A 12785-nucleotide genomic window follows, 5' to 3' on the forward strand; every position below is an offset into this window, starting at 1 on the left:
GAAGTGCCAGTGTGTGCGCTTGGAGGAGTAATCCCCCACACCCGGCACACCAAATAAAGCAAATACCCACTTCTTGGACTCTGTCTCTGAAGTGTCTCTTGGCCCAGTTTGGGGCAATTCACTCAAAACAAACTGCTAAAACATTAACCCAGCTATCAAATGGGCTTTGCAGGCATTGCATCAATGGGAATACTTGGACTGCTTGTGACATGAGTGAACTGGCTAAAGCGGATGTGATACACTTCTCCGCCTGTGAAGCACAGGTAATATATAAGTTTTTATTATCAAATTTAGTATGTTCAGTTGGCTTTATCTATCTACATATTTACATTTGTAACCCTTCACTCACCTATTGGTGAGGCCTCCCTATCACATTATCTAACTTTTTTTTTTAATTAGTGAGCTTTGCATTTTTATAGGAGTGAATAACACTTGTATTTACCTCACTGAAATGATGAAACTCCTCTAAAAACAATTATATTGACTATTTTTTGCCAAAGTTTTCTTGAAATCAAGGAGCTACTGCTTTTATCTAGAGTTTGTTTGCGATGTAAACAAAGTTCTATATTTTAGCTGTGTTTGGTTTAGGAAAGTCTTTATTAAATTTTTAAGCCCTCACCAGACACTGGTAGTGTATCAGGTCAGCAGAAAGATTTTATTAAAATGCATATTTAATGACAATGCAATGTGAAACTTTGAAATCTCAAGTCTTTGTCCACTACCCAACTAGTCTGAAAAATGTGGGAAAGTTTCTAAATGGCATGATGTAAGCTTGTCCTTTCAGTACACAATTGTCCTAATTTCGTGTGAGATAGAGGTAAGTTTCATCGTGGTAGATGGTATCATGCTGTGGTTTAGATTTAGGATGAGAATGATGTTCATAACCCACTGCTGGATGAAGTGTTAAGCATTAAGACAAGGACTTTTCTGTTTCTTACACCACACCACCAGTGAGGAGGCTGGGAGGCACAAGTAGCTGGGAGGAGACACAAGTGATATAGCTGCCCCTGACTGACTGAAGGGATATTCCATACTATATGGTGTAAAGTTCAGTAATACCAGCTAGGGATAAAGCTGGCTGGGGGCTACTGCTTGGGAACTGGCTGGGTATCAGCCAGCAGGTGGCTAGCAGTTGCATTGCGCATTATTGGTTTGTATATTCCAATCTTTTTATGATAGTTATTTTTGTTTCCCCACCTGTTTCTGGCCTGTTAAGCTGTCTTTATCTCAATGGGTAAATTTTATGGGTTTTTCCCCCCCAATTCTCTTGCCCATCCTGGGGTGGTGACAGGGGAGTGAGCAAGTGGTTTGTGTGGTGTTTAGCTGCCTGCTGGGTTAAACCACTGCAGTCTCTTTTGGCACCCAGCCCTTGGAGTGTGAAGGGTTAAGATAACCACAGTGCTAACATGTTAAAACAAATTTGTCATAAGCAGTTAGTTGTATTAGTTTAATAGTCACTGGTCACAGTGTTGATTTATTTGATCTCAGTGTTGTCGTGTGTTCTCAGAGTTGCATTATGTAACATCTTACTTGCTGTGTGCAATCCCTGTTGTGTCATTTCTCAGCTCTGCGTTAAGGTTATGATGCTGTACTTTATAACACAGGGTTTTGATATGATGCCTGTTGGCAGGACTGAGGCACTGTGTGCACTCGGCATTGTCACTGTGCCCGCACGGCAGGAGCTACCTGTTGGGAATAACCCTTAACTACACCTCCGATGGCCCATCAATGGGAATGACACCCTCTGCCATCATTCCCTTCTCCTCCAGGTGAGTTACAACAGCTCTTGGGAAGTAACCCCAGGGTGTCCAAACCAGCACCTTTGCATTGCTATGACGCATGAACGTGTCTGAGGTCTTGTGTAAGGTTACACAACTAGGTAAGAACATCACCCAGGGATCTGCCCCAAGGCTGGATAGTTATGAGTGGCAGGGAGTGTGGTGCCGGATGAGCAAGTGCCTAGGACAGTGGGAACCTCCAGTGTTTTGGAACTTCATCTCTGAACAAGTGCAGAAAAATGTATTAAAATATTTGGAAAAGACAAACTGTCACCAGATAATTCCAGAGAGACACAAATCACTGCAATGTGCTGGGGCCAGGCCTGGGCCTGAGTTCAACAGTGCTCAGTGCCCATGGCAGGGAGGGAAGGTCTCTGGGACTGAGAGCAAAGTGACAGAGCCCGTGGCTGAACCAGAGCACCAACCTGTGCCAGTATTATCTGCCCCTGTACACAAGGAGAAATACTGGAAGCAGAAGTTGACTCATTTGATAAGGGATAAAGGAGCTGCTTCTAAGAGGAACCAGGAAGCAGACTACTCCAAAACAGGGCAATCACAAGAAGAGAAGGAGGAAGATAGGTAGTTTGGTGGGCCTATGACACCTTGGGCCATCGAGGAAGGGATGCAACATACAAATGGGTTTGTGCATGAAGGATGGACTTATCATGGGCACCGTCCAATACCATGCACCATCTCTTCAGCCCAGAAGGTCTACTACAACAGATGAAGCCCAAAGTCATGGACTAAATTTACTCAACAGACATTTTAGAGGGATGACCCACAGACTAAGGAAATGATACCTGCGTGTATGTATCAAAAGACAGGAAAGGATGTATTGGGAAGAGTGAAACTTGGGCATGACAAATGATATAGAATAAAGGGTGGATATTGTTCTGGTTTTATCTGGGACAGAGTTAATTTTTGCCCTAGCTAGTATACTACTGTGTTACAGCTCTGGGACAAAAATAATGTTGATAACACACTGATGTTTTAGATATAGCTAAGCGGTGTTTACACTAAGTCATGGAATTTTTAGGTCCTCACACTGCCACACCAATGAGGAACATGGGGCACAAGAAGCTGGAGGAGACACAGGGAGAGGGTGGTGGTGGAAAGTCAGCCCACAGCTGTTTAGCTACCTTCCAGATTAAACCACAGCAAGGACAAATGCAATGAAAAACATATCATGTGGCAAAAGCATTGGAATTTATTTTAATGCAGTTGTTCAGAGACTATACTGAGTCAAGATTTGGTGCTGCTGCTGCTGCTGCTGCTGCTGCTACTGCATTTTTTGGTAAGAATACAGGCTGTAACAGGTAGACTGCATACCACATTAACCATGCTTGCAGGCTGCACATGTACCTGGGCCAGGAGGTAAAATTCCATGTTTAAGTGTGTCATAGGTTAGCAAGCATAGTCCCGGAAGGGACGTCCTTGCTAAGGGGTGCTTACAGTTTCCTCTGGGAACTGATAGAACCTATCAGCTGGCCGGTTTGAATATGGACAATTCTCTAAGCCACTTAAAATTGTGACCACCTCTGTGATCCACATTTAAGAATAGGCAAACTCCCCCTCCAAGCTCTCTCTCGTTTCCAGCACTGGGACAGGTGGCTGCGGGCCCCGTGTGGGGGCCAGTGGGCCTGGCCAGGCCCTGCTTGGGCCAGGCCGGGCCGGGCCACGGCCATCCTGGAGCCGATGGACCTGTTCCAGCCGTGGAACCCCCCCACTGCCTTGCCGTGGGCAGCCGGAGCGGCTCGGCTCTCCCCCCTCTCCACTGCGATAAGAAAAATTCAACATTCCAGCTGCAAAGCTGCAAGGCCGAGGTGAGAGTAACCCTTTTATTGCTGTGAAGAGCTGAAAACCTGAGGGAAGAGAGAGAGGAGATACTTAAAGCTGAAATTCTGTTGTGAAGCTATGATATATCAGAGTATCCTGTTGTAATTTCATGAAGATACGGGGGGTGGAGTGTTCAACTCATAAGCAAAAGCACCTGCGCTGAGATAGGCAGATGCTGACGCAGCTGTAATTTCATGAGAAGTTTGGACAGGGAGAGATGAACCAGATGAGGACTTTTGCTCCAAACGGGAAAGGAGAAAACCTCAGTCCCTAGAGATGAACCTGATGAGGACTTTTGCTCCAAATGGGAAAGGAGAAAACCTCAGTTCCTAGAGATGCTCCCAGAGATAGTCCTAAAGATGAAGATGATGAAGACCCTTTGCTCCCAGGGAAGGAGAAGGGCCTCTGTTTTTGTTTCTGAACGGCTCAACCTTAAAATTGTACCCCAAAAACCTTCAAGAGTGGACCCTTGAAAGCAGTTGTGGGAAAAGCTGCAAGTCGGGGGAAAGGACTCACACGCAGGCAGAGAGACTCCTCTTCCTAAATGGACTGAACAATATTTGGAAGTGGGCAGCTGTCTCGTTGTGATAATGTTTTCATAGCATGAGCAAGAAGAGACTTCTCTTTCTAAATGGACTGAACAAGGTTATTATGGAAGTGGTAAACAGACTGAACATCTTAAGGGTTGTCTTTTCACATTGTCAGTGGGAGAAGGGAGGAAGGTGGGGGGAGGAGGAGAGTTCTGAAGGTGGTATAAATTCTTTTTTCCCTCTTTTAGGTCTGTTAATAAACTTCTTTATATTCTTTCAAGTTTGGTGCCTGTTTTGCATTTCTCCTAATTCTTATCTCACAGCAGATAAACAGTAATGAGTATTTTGGACCAAACCACTACAAAGTGTGTCGTCAATATAGCCATAGCACAGGACAATTTCTTATTTTAAATGAGCAACTCTAGGGACATCATAATGTGCTACGTCAGCACTACTCTTGAAGAGCTAAATGATAACATATGCCATCAGCAGCCACGCACACACAAAAGCTAATTGTAATTGGTACAATCTGGGGGGATTAAGCCATAGAAATATTGAGGATGTGTCTACATTGCAGCTGGTCTTCCACCTTAACCTTTACAGTTTATTTTAAACTTTATTGTTTTATTGGTCCCATCAGCAATAACAGCACCAACAGCAGAAAAGCCCAAAGACACTTTGTGCAGACCCTGATGAAAAGTATCAAGTTACCATGTTAGAAGTGAAACAGAGGAGGATGCTCATCTGGGCAACCCTGAATACTTCTCTTCTAGGTTGGCCACTGGGAAGCGTTTTCCATTCTCTGTCTTTTTCCAGCACTGCCTGCTCCACCCCTACTCCCTGGCACCTATGTCTCCCTTTCCCTTTCTCAATCGCACTCTTTCTTTCATTCTTTCCTTCTTTCTTTCTCTCTTTCTCCTTTCTTCCCCAAGCTTCACCATTAGAGTTAATGTATTTCATCAGTCATGGACCCCTCTTAATAACAGTATCCCTACAGTTGTAACATTATGTTCAGTCCATTACTGGACAGGTTTTCAAAATCCTCTTCTAATTCAAATTAATATGTCATATTAAATTATCTTGAAAGGCAACAGTTTCTAGAAAATGGTGATAGAGAGAAAAACATCAATGAAATTACTAAAAAAATATTTTACGTATAACTTTATTGGCATGTAAAGTAACAAGGAAAGCAGCTGCCGACAACTGGTTTGTTTTATTGGTTTTAGATATTCATCTGCAAAAAGTACCTATTTGCAGAAAAGAGAAGAAGGAAAAGTTTCCTGGTACCACATGCTACTGCATGAATAATTTTGAGCATACAGTAAATACCAGCCATTTTATCAGCCACTTAATCTGCAAACAATTTACAGGAGACCTAACTCAAAGTCTCTCAAGCTGGAACAAAACTGAAACATAGCCAATGGATGGCACCAGACAAAAAGATTAGATATTTATAATTCAGACTCTAGTCTGAATAGTCAGATTTACACTGGGGAAAAGGCTGATTACAAGTAGTAATACTGTGAAGAAAGCCTCTTCTAAACATTTTCAGTGAAAGTGATTGAAAACATTAAAATAGATTGCACAAGGTAGGGTTTTCAGATTTTGGAGATGTCAGTTCACAAAAACTTGCTCTAGTTTTGAATACAGGGTTTCTATTCTAAAGTCCAGAATATATATTAACATTTGCATGAGAAGTTCTTGGTTTTTTTCACACTGAGGTCTTTCTCCCCCAAAGGTATAAAAATACCAAACTGAATATATTTAACAGTTATATATTTTCTAACTGACAGAAACTGACATGGTAATCTATCAATGCATTTTTTCTTGGAAACTGTTGGTTTTTTTAATATTCTAAGAACACTATAACGTGAGCACTTAACTTCCAACTTAATCTTGTTTCACATCCTGTTAACATGGCATGCCAAAGACATATATAGGACTAAACAGAGCCTACTGTAGCCTATCTATTGCTCCCAGTGCTTCCACACTGTCATTAAATAGTTCTATGTGTAGTGAAGACTTCTACTACTCAAAAGAGTGGGAACTTATTTAAACCATCATGTGTTTCTGTTTACAACAGAAGACTTATGACATAGTAAAGTCTATGCTGACCGCTGCTGAAAAATCTACAATTTTTTTAAAGTTTGTTCTTAAAAACATACACACAAAAGTGAAAAAATGGCGTGTATAAATGAAAACTATTTAGCTTCATGCTAAATTACTATTTTTTAACACTTCTCAAAGTTTAGAAATCTTACATCAAATGTTTCTGTAAATGTTTTTTACTCGTGATGGGTTATATTATTTTTTGTGTTTCTTGGAATAAGAGAAGGATGATGCCTCTTGAAATTGAGATCACAAAAGATGTCCTCCCTTCACTTGCTAGAAGACACACAGGACCACAAAAGGCATTCAGCAAAAGGGGTCCACTGGACAGTAACATATTGAAGCCATACGAGGAGTGGTTGAGGTCACTTGGTCTGTTCACCCTGGAGATGAGGAGACGGAGGGGAGACCTCACTGCAGTTACAACTTCCTCATGAGGGGAAGAGCAGGGGCAGGCACTGATCTCTTCTCTGTGACAGGACTGGTTACAGGACCCAAGCGAATGGCTTGAAATTGTATCAGGGGAGGCTTAGGTTGGGTTTTAGGAAAAGGTTTTTTACCCAGAGGGTGGCTGGGCACTGGAACAGGCTCCCCAGGGAAGTGGTCACAGCATCAGCCTGAGAGAGCTCATGAAGCATTTGGACAATACTCTCAGGCACATGGTGTGACTCTTGGGGTGTCTTGAGCAGAGCCAGGAGTTGGACTCAATGATCCTTGTGGGTCCCTTCCAACTCAGGATATTCTGTGTTGATAACACCCTGTGGTGCTATAAGCCAGGTACTTTAACTGCAAATAGAGGAAAATACAGAGGCTATCAGGATACCTTCTTGGACTACAGCAGTTTGCCTTTTTGCATGCAAAATTTTTGTGGAGCCTCCATCCTTGAAGGTACTCAAAACCCAACTGAGCAAGGCCCTGAACAAGCAGTTGTATTTGCTCCTGCCTCGAGCATGGAGACATGGAGGCAACAGACACACAGAGGTCTGTTTCAACTTCAACTATACTGTGATTCTGTGAAATTCTTTTCTGATATGTGAGTCATAGCTCCTATTAATACTGAATATGTAAAATGAAACTCCATTGTCACAGGTTTTCCAAAATGTTTGCTTCTGCTTCAGCAGTTCCACCCTGGTTCCACTGAGACGGGAGTATTACCTCTAATTTAAGGCAGGAACGGTACATGGCATTTATTCAACAGTGCACTCGTGTGGCAAACTCAGGAAGTACATACATAAAGTATCCTTGAATACAATGTATTTTTCTTATTACAGAGGAAAACACAAAAAAGTCTTGTAGATCGATACAGTGATGTTTCCCAGTACAATCCTTTCTTTAAATTTTTTTAACCTACTTTAATTGCATACCTGGGAAAAAAATTCTCATTTATGTATTTTGATGATACAAGTCAGAGCTCCCAATAAAGGATATCATCTTGTTTCATCATATGGGGCCCCTTCTTCACTGAAATTTAATTTTAGAGTGTAAACTCGGTATCTGAATTTCTTTCATTACCATAAAAGTTAAATTTTTGACAGGAGATCTGAATATAGCTGAGATGTTATCTCTGAACATCACATTTTGTGGCTACTCAGCCTATGAATTGTATGCAGAATTATAAATACAAGTTCTTATATTCGCAAAGCAAGGCCCCATATTTAGCAAGAAGCAAAAACTTTTATTAGGCTACCCGGTATTGTTGCAGAAAGTATAAATGAACCAGGAAGTGAGCGTTGCAGACCAGACATCCAAAAGGCACAAAACTTCTAAAAGAGCTGCCAGCCTAACCTAGTTTTATTTAATTTATACTAGAAATTCTCACTCTAACTTTAACAGTTGCTTTCTTCAATTACGTTTTTCCTATAGTTGATTTAATCTCCACACATGTTGCTGGAATTCCTCCATCCCTCTGATGATGACCCTCCACCTTCAGCTTAGAGTGGGACTTAGACGAGATGAACACTGTTCCTGAGATCAGTTATTGAAGAAAACACAACACAGCATTCCCCCTGTTTTGCAACAGGACATACTGGTCCTTCTGGTCCCAGTACAAGAAAGACATCCAAACTCTGCAAAGTATGACTTCAAATGCCATTTTTTAGAGTTAACACCATAAGTAAGAGGTAACTGTTATCCTACAGCACCACAAACCATGAGCAATGCAGCATCGAATGAGGGTCTGTAACGAGGGTGCATCACAAAGACCCTGTCTGTGGAAGGGCTGTTCCATTGTGGTCATTCAAGCTATAAGAGGATTTCCTTAAAAGAGAACAATTTTATTCATCGTTTCTACTGTCAGAGAGTACGTTTGCACAAGGACTTCTTGCTGCGGTTTTAGATAGCAGCAAGATCACAGAGATGCCAGTAGAGGGTGGGAGCTGCCCATAGCTGCTCTAACGATGTGCTGCCTGAATTTGTCCTGTGGCCGTGGGATACGCACAGCACAACACAGACCCGAAGGCCATCCTGTATGTGGCTACACTTGGGTTGACTATTGCATGGATCACTACAGTCTCAGTGTCCAATGGTCCTTCTGAGAAGGTTCACCTTCCTGCAGTGTGGAGGCATTTATTCCCATTAAGAGAACTCCATTGTTAGCAAGATCTCTGAGTGATCTCTGAAGAACAAGAATGCTCCTACAGAAGTAGAAGGGGTTTTTTTTTCATGCTCCCTCACATTCTTTCTTTCTCTCTCTCTCTCTCTCAGCAGGGTGCCCTCAGCTTTTCGTGTAGGTAGGAATGTGAAAAGGATAATACCAAAACCACACACACATGTGTGTCTCCAGGTGCTTTGCACTGCTGTGGAGACAACAACTACTGTGGAGTTCCCTGGTGCCCGGGAAATGTCCTTTAGGATCTCAGGGGTGAGCAGGACTGGAAGGTGAGTGAGGGCAAACGTGCAAGAACTACAGGTGCACCCCAGGCCAGGTGAGCTTCGTTAGTAGCAGCCTCCCACCAAAAGGCACCAACTCCCAAGGCAAGTCAGGCAGAACCGAATACAGAACTGAGTGCTTTTGTGAGCTGCTGCCTCGCTTCGACGGCTGAACACTTATGGTGGCACACCTCTGACATGGGACGACAGACTCGTTACCTGTCCAAAATCTACCAGCCGCAGCACAGCACCAGAGCTCTGCGAGGCCGCTGCCACGGCCATCCGCGCCGAGGGAAAGCGGCGAGAGCAGCCCCGCCCGGCCCGGGCCCGTGAGGGGCTCGCTGCCCCGCCCCGCCCCCGCCGGCTCCGAGCTGCGCGCTCTCTGATGACGTCACCCAAACCAGGCCCCCGACGCAACCGCAGGGGCGCCGCCGCTGGCCGAGAACGCGCATGCGCGCTGGGGCGAGAGGCGCCGCGCCCCTTCCGCGCCGGGGGGGCCGCGCCCCTCCCTCCCCGCCGCCCGCGCTGCCGCGCGCGCCGCCCGTTACCCGACGGACGCTGAGCGGGGCCGGCACGCGCCGCCTGCCCGTCGGGAGCGCGCGCGCGGCGCGGAGGGAGGGCCCGGCCCGGCGGGAAGGGCGCACGCGGGGGGCGGGATGCGCCGGTGCCGCCGGCGGCGGTGGGGGGAGAAGGGGGCGGGCCCTGAGGGCGAGGGCGCGGTCCCCGGGCGGGCGGGGCCGCGCACGAGCCCGGTCGGTGCCTCCCCCACGGCGGCCGCGTCCCGCCCCCCGGGCCGGCGGGGCACTGAGCGGTGTCTGTGTGCACAGGTGAGCCCTGGGCAGATGCGGAGGCCGGGCGAGGCGCAGCGCCGCCGTCACCGACAGGTGCCGGAGAACGGGCCCGGGGCGGGAGACATGGACTCCGGCGGAGACCTCCCGGCGGATCGGCCCTCGGCCCTTCGGAGCGGGATGGAGGAGCCCGCGGAGGAGGCAGATGGTGCGGGAGGGCAGACTGCCTGGCAGCAGAGCCTGAATCCCGAGCTGCAGCAGGGGTACCGCATCCTGCGCGAGTTCCTGCTGGAGAAGTACCGGCCTCTGACGGCGCCGTTCCTGAAGCCCCTCGCCGATCAGGCATTTTTCGGAGAAGAAGGCGCTGGATCCTTCTCGGGCCGTAAGAGCAGCCAGTCCTTGCAGCAGTTGCCAGCTGGAATATGGCTATTGAAAATGGAAGAGAAATTTTCCAGTGGGCAGTACACAGGGATAGCAGATTTCGTGTGTGATTTCCGGCTCATGCTGGAGACTTGCTACCGGCTGCACGGTGTGGATCACTGGCTCTCCAAACAGGCCCAGAAGCTGGAGATGATGCTGGAACAGAAGCTGGCGCTGCTATCCCGGTAGGTGTAGAAAACTCTATAGGGTCCGTGCCACGTGTTGTTTACATAAAGTAGAGCAGGAGGGTGTGTTTCTTTACGTAAAAAGTTTCGTTAAAAGAAAACGGGCATCAAACAAAACCCCACAACAGAAAGAACACTGGAACTTTCAATACTTTCATGCAGACGAGCGTTTCCTACTGAGAACTATTCAAATCTTAATTCAAAACCCTTTGGAAATTCCAAACCTCAAAATACCAAATAGAGCACAGCATTTCCTGGCTAAGATTTTCCTTCTGAAAGAAGCCTTTTGTGAACATGGAGGGACACTTGTTTACACAAGATGTCAAATGCTTCTTTCTTTATTTTATTCTGTCGTGAAACTACCTAAACTCTGCATGAATATTTGGTTCTTTGAAATTGTTATTTTTACGATCTGTGAAATTTTTACCGCCCTTAAAATATGTAGGAATAAAATACTAAGCCGAAGTTACCTGCCTTGAAATGGTGTATTTTTTGATAATCATAAAATGAGAGACAATGCTTGGCATACTGTAGTCTTAAATGGCAAAATGGAAATCGCGGTAAATTGAAACGTAAGTCCCTGGCAAGAACTTTCTTATCAGCCAAAGCAGCTAAAACATGGAAAGCTCTCGAGCTCATAGTGGAAAGCCGAGTTTAAATCACAACTGAAGTACATGCTTTCTCATGAGCTTGTCATAGGCACAGTTTAGTCATTATCAGAAAACCGTGGTGGCTTCTTACAGTGAAAAGCCCACCGGTCTTCTGAATGACATAGTATTCTGCATGTAGAAACCAAGAGGTGTTTTTTGTGAAGGATGAAGGTGAAGAAGGAACAGTATTAGGAAACGTGTAAAGCTGTGCGTGTCCATCAGCGTTAAGTTTGCTAGTGACATACAGTATGAACTGCCAGCTGGTAAGAACCTTGCTCGTGTAGTAAGAACACTTGAGGAGAGTGGTGAAGAAGTTACCTGAAAGCAGAGTTAATGTATTCAGTGCTGCTGTAGCAACAATGTATTTGACACTGTTTCTGTGTAACAGCAGTTTTGGGACAGTCTGGTAAACCCTAGAAGGGAAGGAGCCGAACGTAATGGGGCATGAGGGTTCCTAGTTTGCTTGAGTAAAACCTGATTTTAAAAAAAATACCAGAATTCCCGGCTTAATAGAGTTACTGCAGGCAGATAAATAACCAATAGCAACTTGGAAGATTTGTGCTGTGTTGATTTCTGTATATTGTGTGACTGTAGCATCTGTACTGTATTGAATTGAGGGGCATTTTGTTGAAGGCTCTTTGTTGAATTAAATGACTCCTCATTGGATTTGGTAGGACCTGAGAATGCTTGATGCCTTTTTATTAGAAACTCTGTGAGAAAGTGTAGTTAGTTCATGCACTGTGTTAACAAATAGCAATACAGGTATTGACTAAAAAAATAAATTCAGTTGCTCTTGTCCTTCTTCCATTCAATGCATGGTCTTTTTCAAATAAATATTAGGAAATACTGAACTGTCTAAAAATAGTCCTGTCTCAGTATATAGAGAATGTGTCTTGTATTAGCTCCTCAGATATTTGTTAAGATTTATTCCATATGTCTGTGTGCACTAGCTTAGTAATAAGTTTCTAGTAACTGTAAGTATAGAGGATTATGGAACCTAAAAGTCTCAAAGTTCTTTTACAATTTTTAATCAGACAAATTTGCTTGAAGTGTTTAACATAATTTTATTTGTAAGATGAAATTGAAGAACTACTTCTTGGAACACTCACTCTTTCATCATTACAGCGCAGTGTTTAGGTCAATGATCCCCTTCAAGTGACTCAAGGGAATCAATCAATATTGGTTGTATAATTCTTGGATCCTACAAGCCACAGAAAATTACCTTAGAATGAAGATTCCTTTTGAATGGAGATTGGATTTTTCTCCTCTGTCCCTCAAATGTTTTCACAGGTGGTGAAAAACTCATACTAGTTTTAATGGAGTATTTTGAAACCATGTAAGAAGAAATGTAACTTCGCAGACAAATTTGTAGCATTTTGTCTTTCATTTTTTGTAGTTTTAAATAGAACAAAACTGGTTTTTAACATACTCTTCCCCAACCTAAAACAACTAATACACCTTTCTGCACACCACCCAGCCCCCTATTTTTAGGTGTCTGCTAAAAAGGATACTTTCTTATCTTAGGCCTTGTGGAAGTTTTTTCTTTCTAAATACATGTGGATTAAGATAGATAATTCAATCTCCAAATAATATTTGGTAATTTGTAGTAAATATACACTGG

General features: G+C 44.3%; 1 protein-coding gene and 1 long non-coding RNA gene across 5 annotated transcripts in view; both read left to right on the forward strand.

Moving 5' to 3' along the window:
- The first annotated feature begins 30 nt into the window (after positions 1–30).
- On the forward strand, positions 31–8468 carry LOC116438365. Its single transcript, XR_004237699.1, has 3 exons — positions 31–263; positions 1605–1769; positions 8117–8468. It is a non-coding gene; the product is annotated as an uncharacterized LOC116438365 (long non-coding RNA).
- Positions 8469–9869: 1401 nt separating this feature from the next.
- KIAA2026 (KIAA2026 ortholog) overlaps positions 9870–12785 on the forward strand; it is a 67564-nt gene continuing 64648 nt past the window's right edge. For all 4 annotated transcript variants that reach the window (XR_004237854.1, XM_032097635.1, XM_032097636.1 and 1 more), the window contains exon 1: positions 9870–10514. Coding sequence is in view for 3 of the 4 variants with exons in the window: in XM_032097635.1 (XP_031953526.1) it covers positions 9964–10514 (551 nt within the window). In the remaining variant the exon portion in view is untranslated. The remainder of the gene's footprint in view (positions 10515–12785) is intronic.

This window comes from Corvus moneduloides, chromosome Z (genome assembly GCF_009650955.1).
Source record: "Corvus moneduloides isolate bCorMon1 chromosome Z, bCorMon1.pri, whole genome shotgun sequence".
Classification (NCBI taxonomy): domain Eukaryota; kingdom Metazoa; phylum Chordata; class Aves; order Passeriformes; family Corvidae; genus Corvus; species Corvus moneduloides.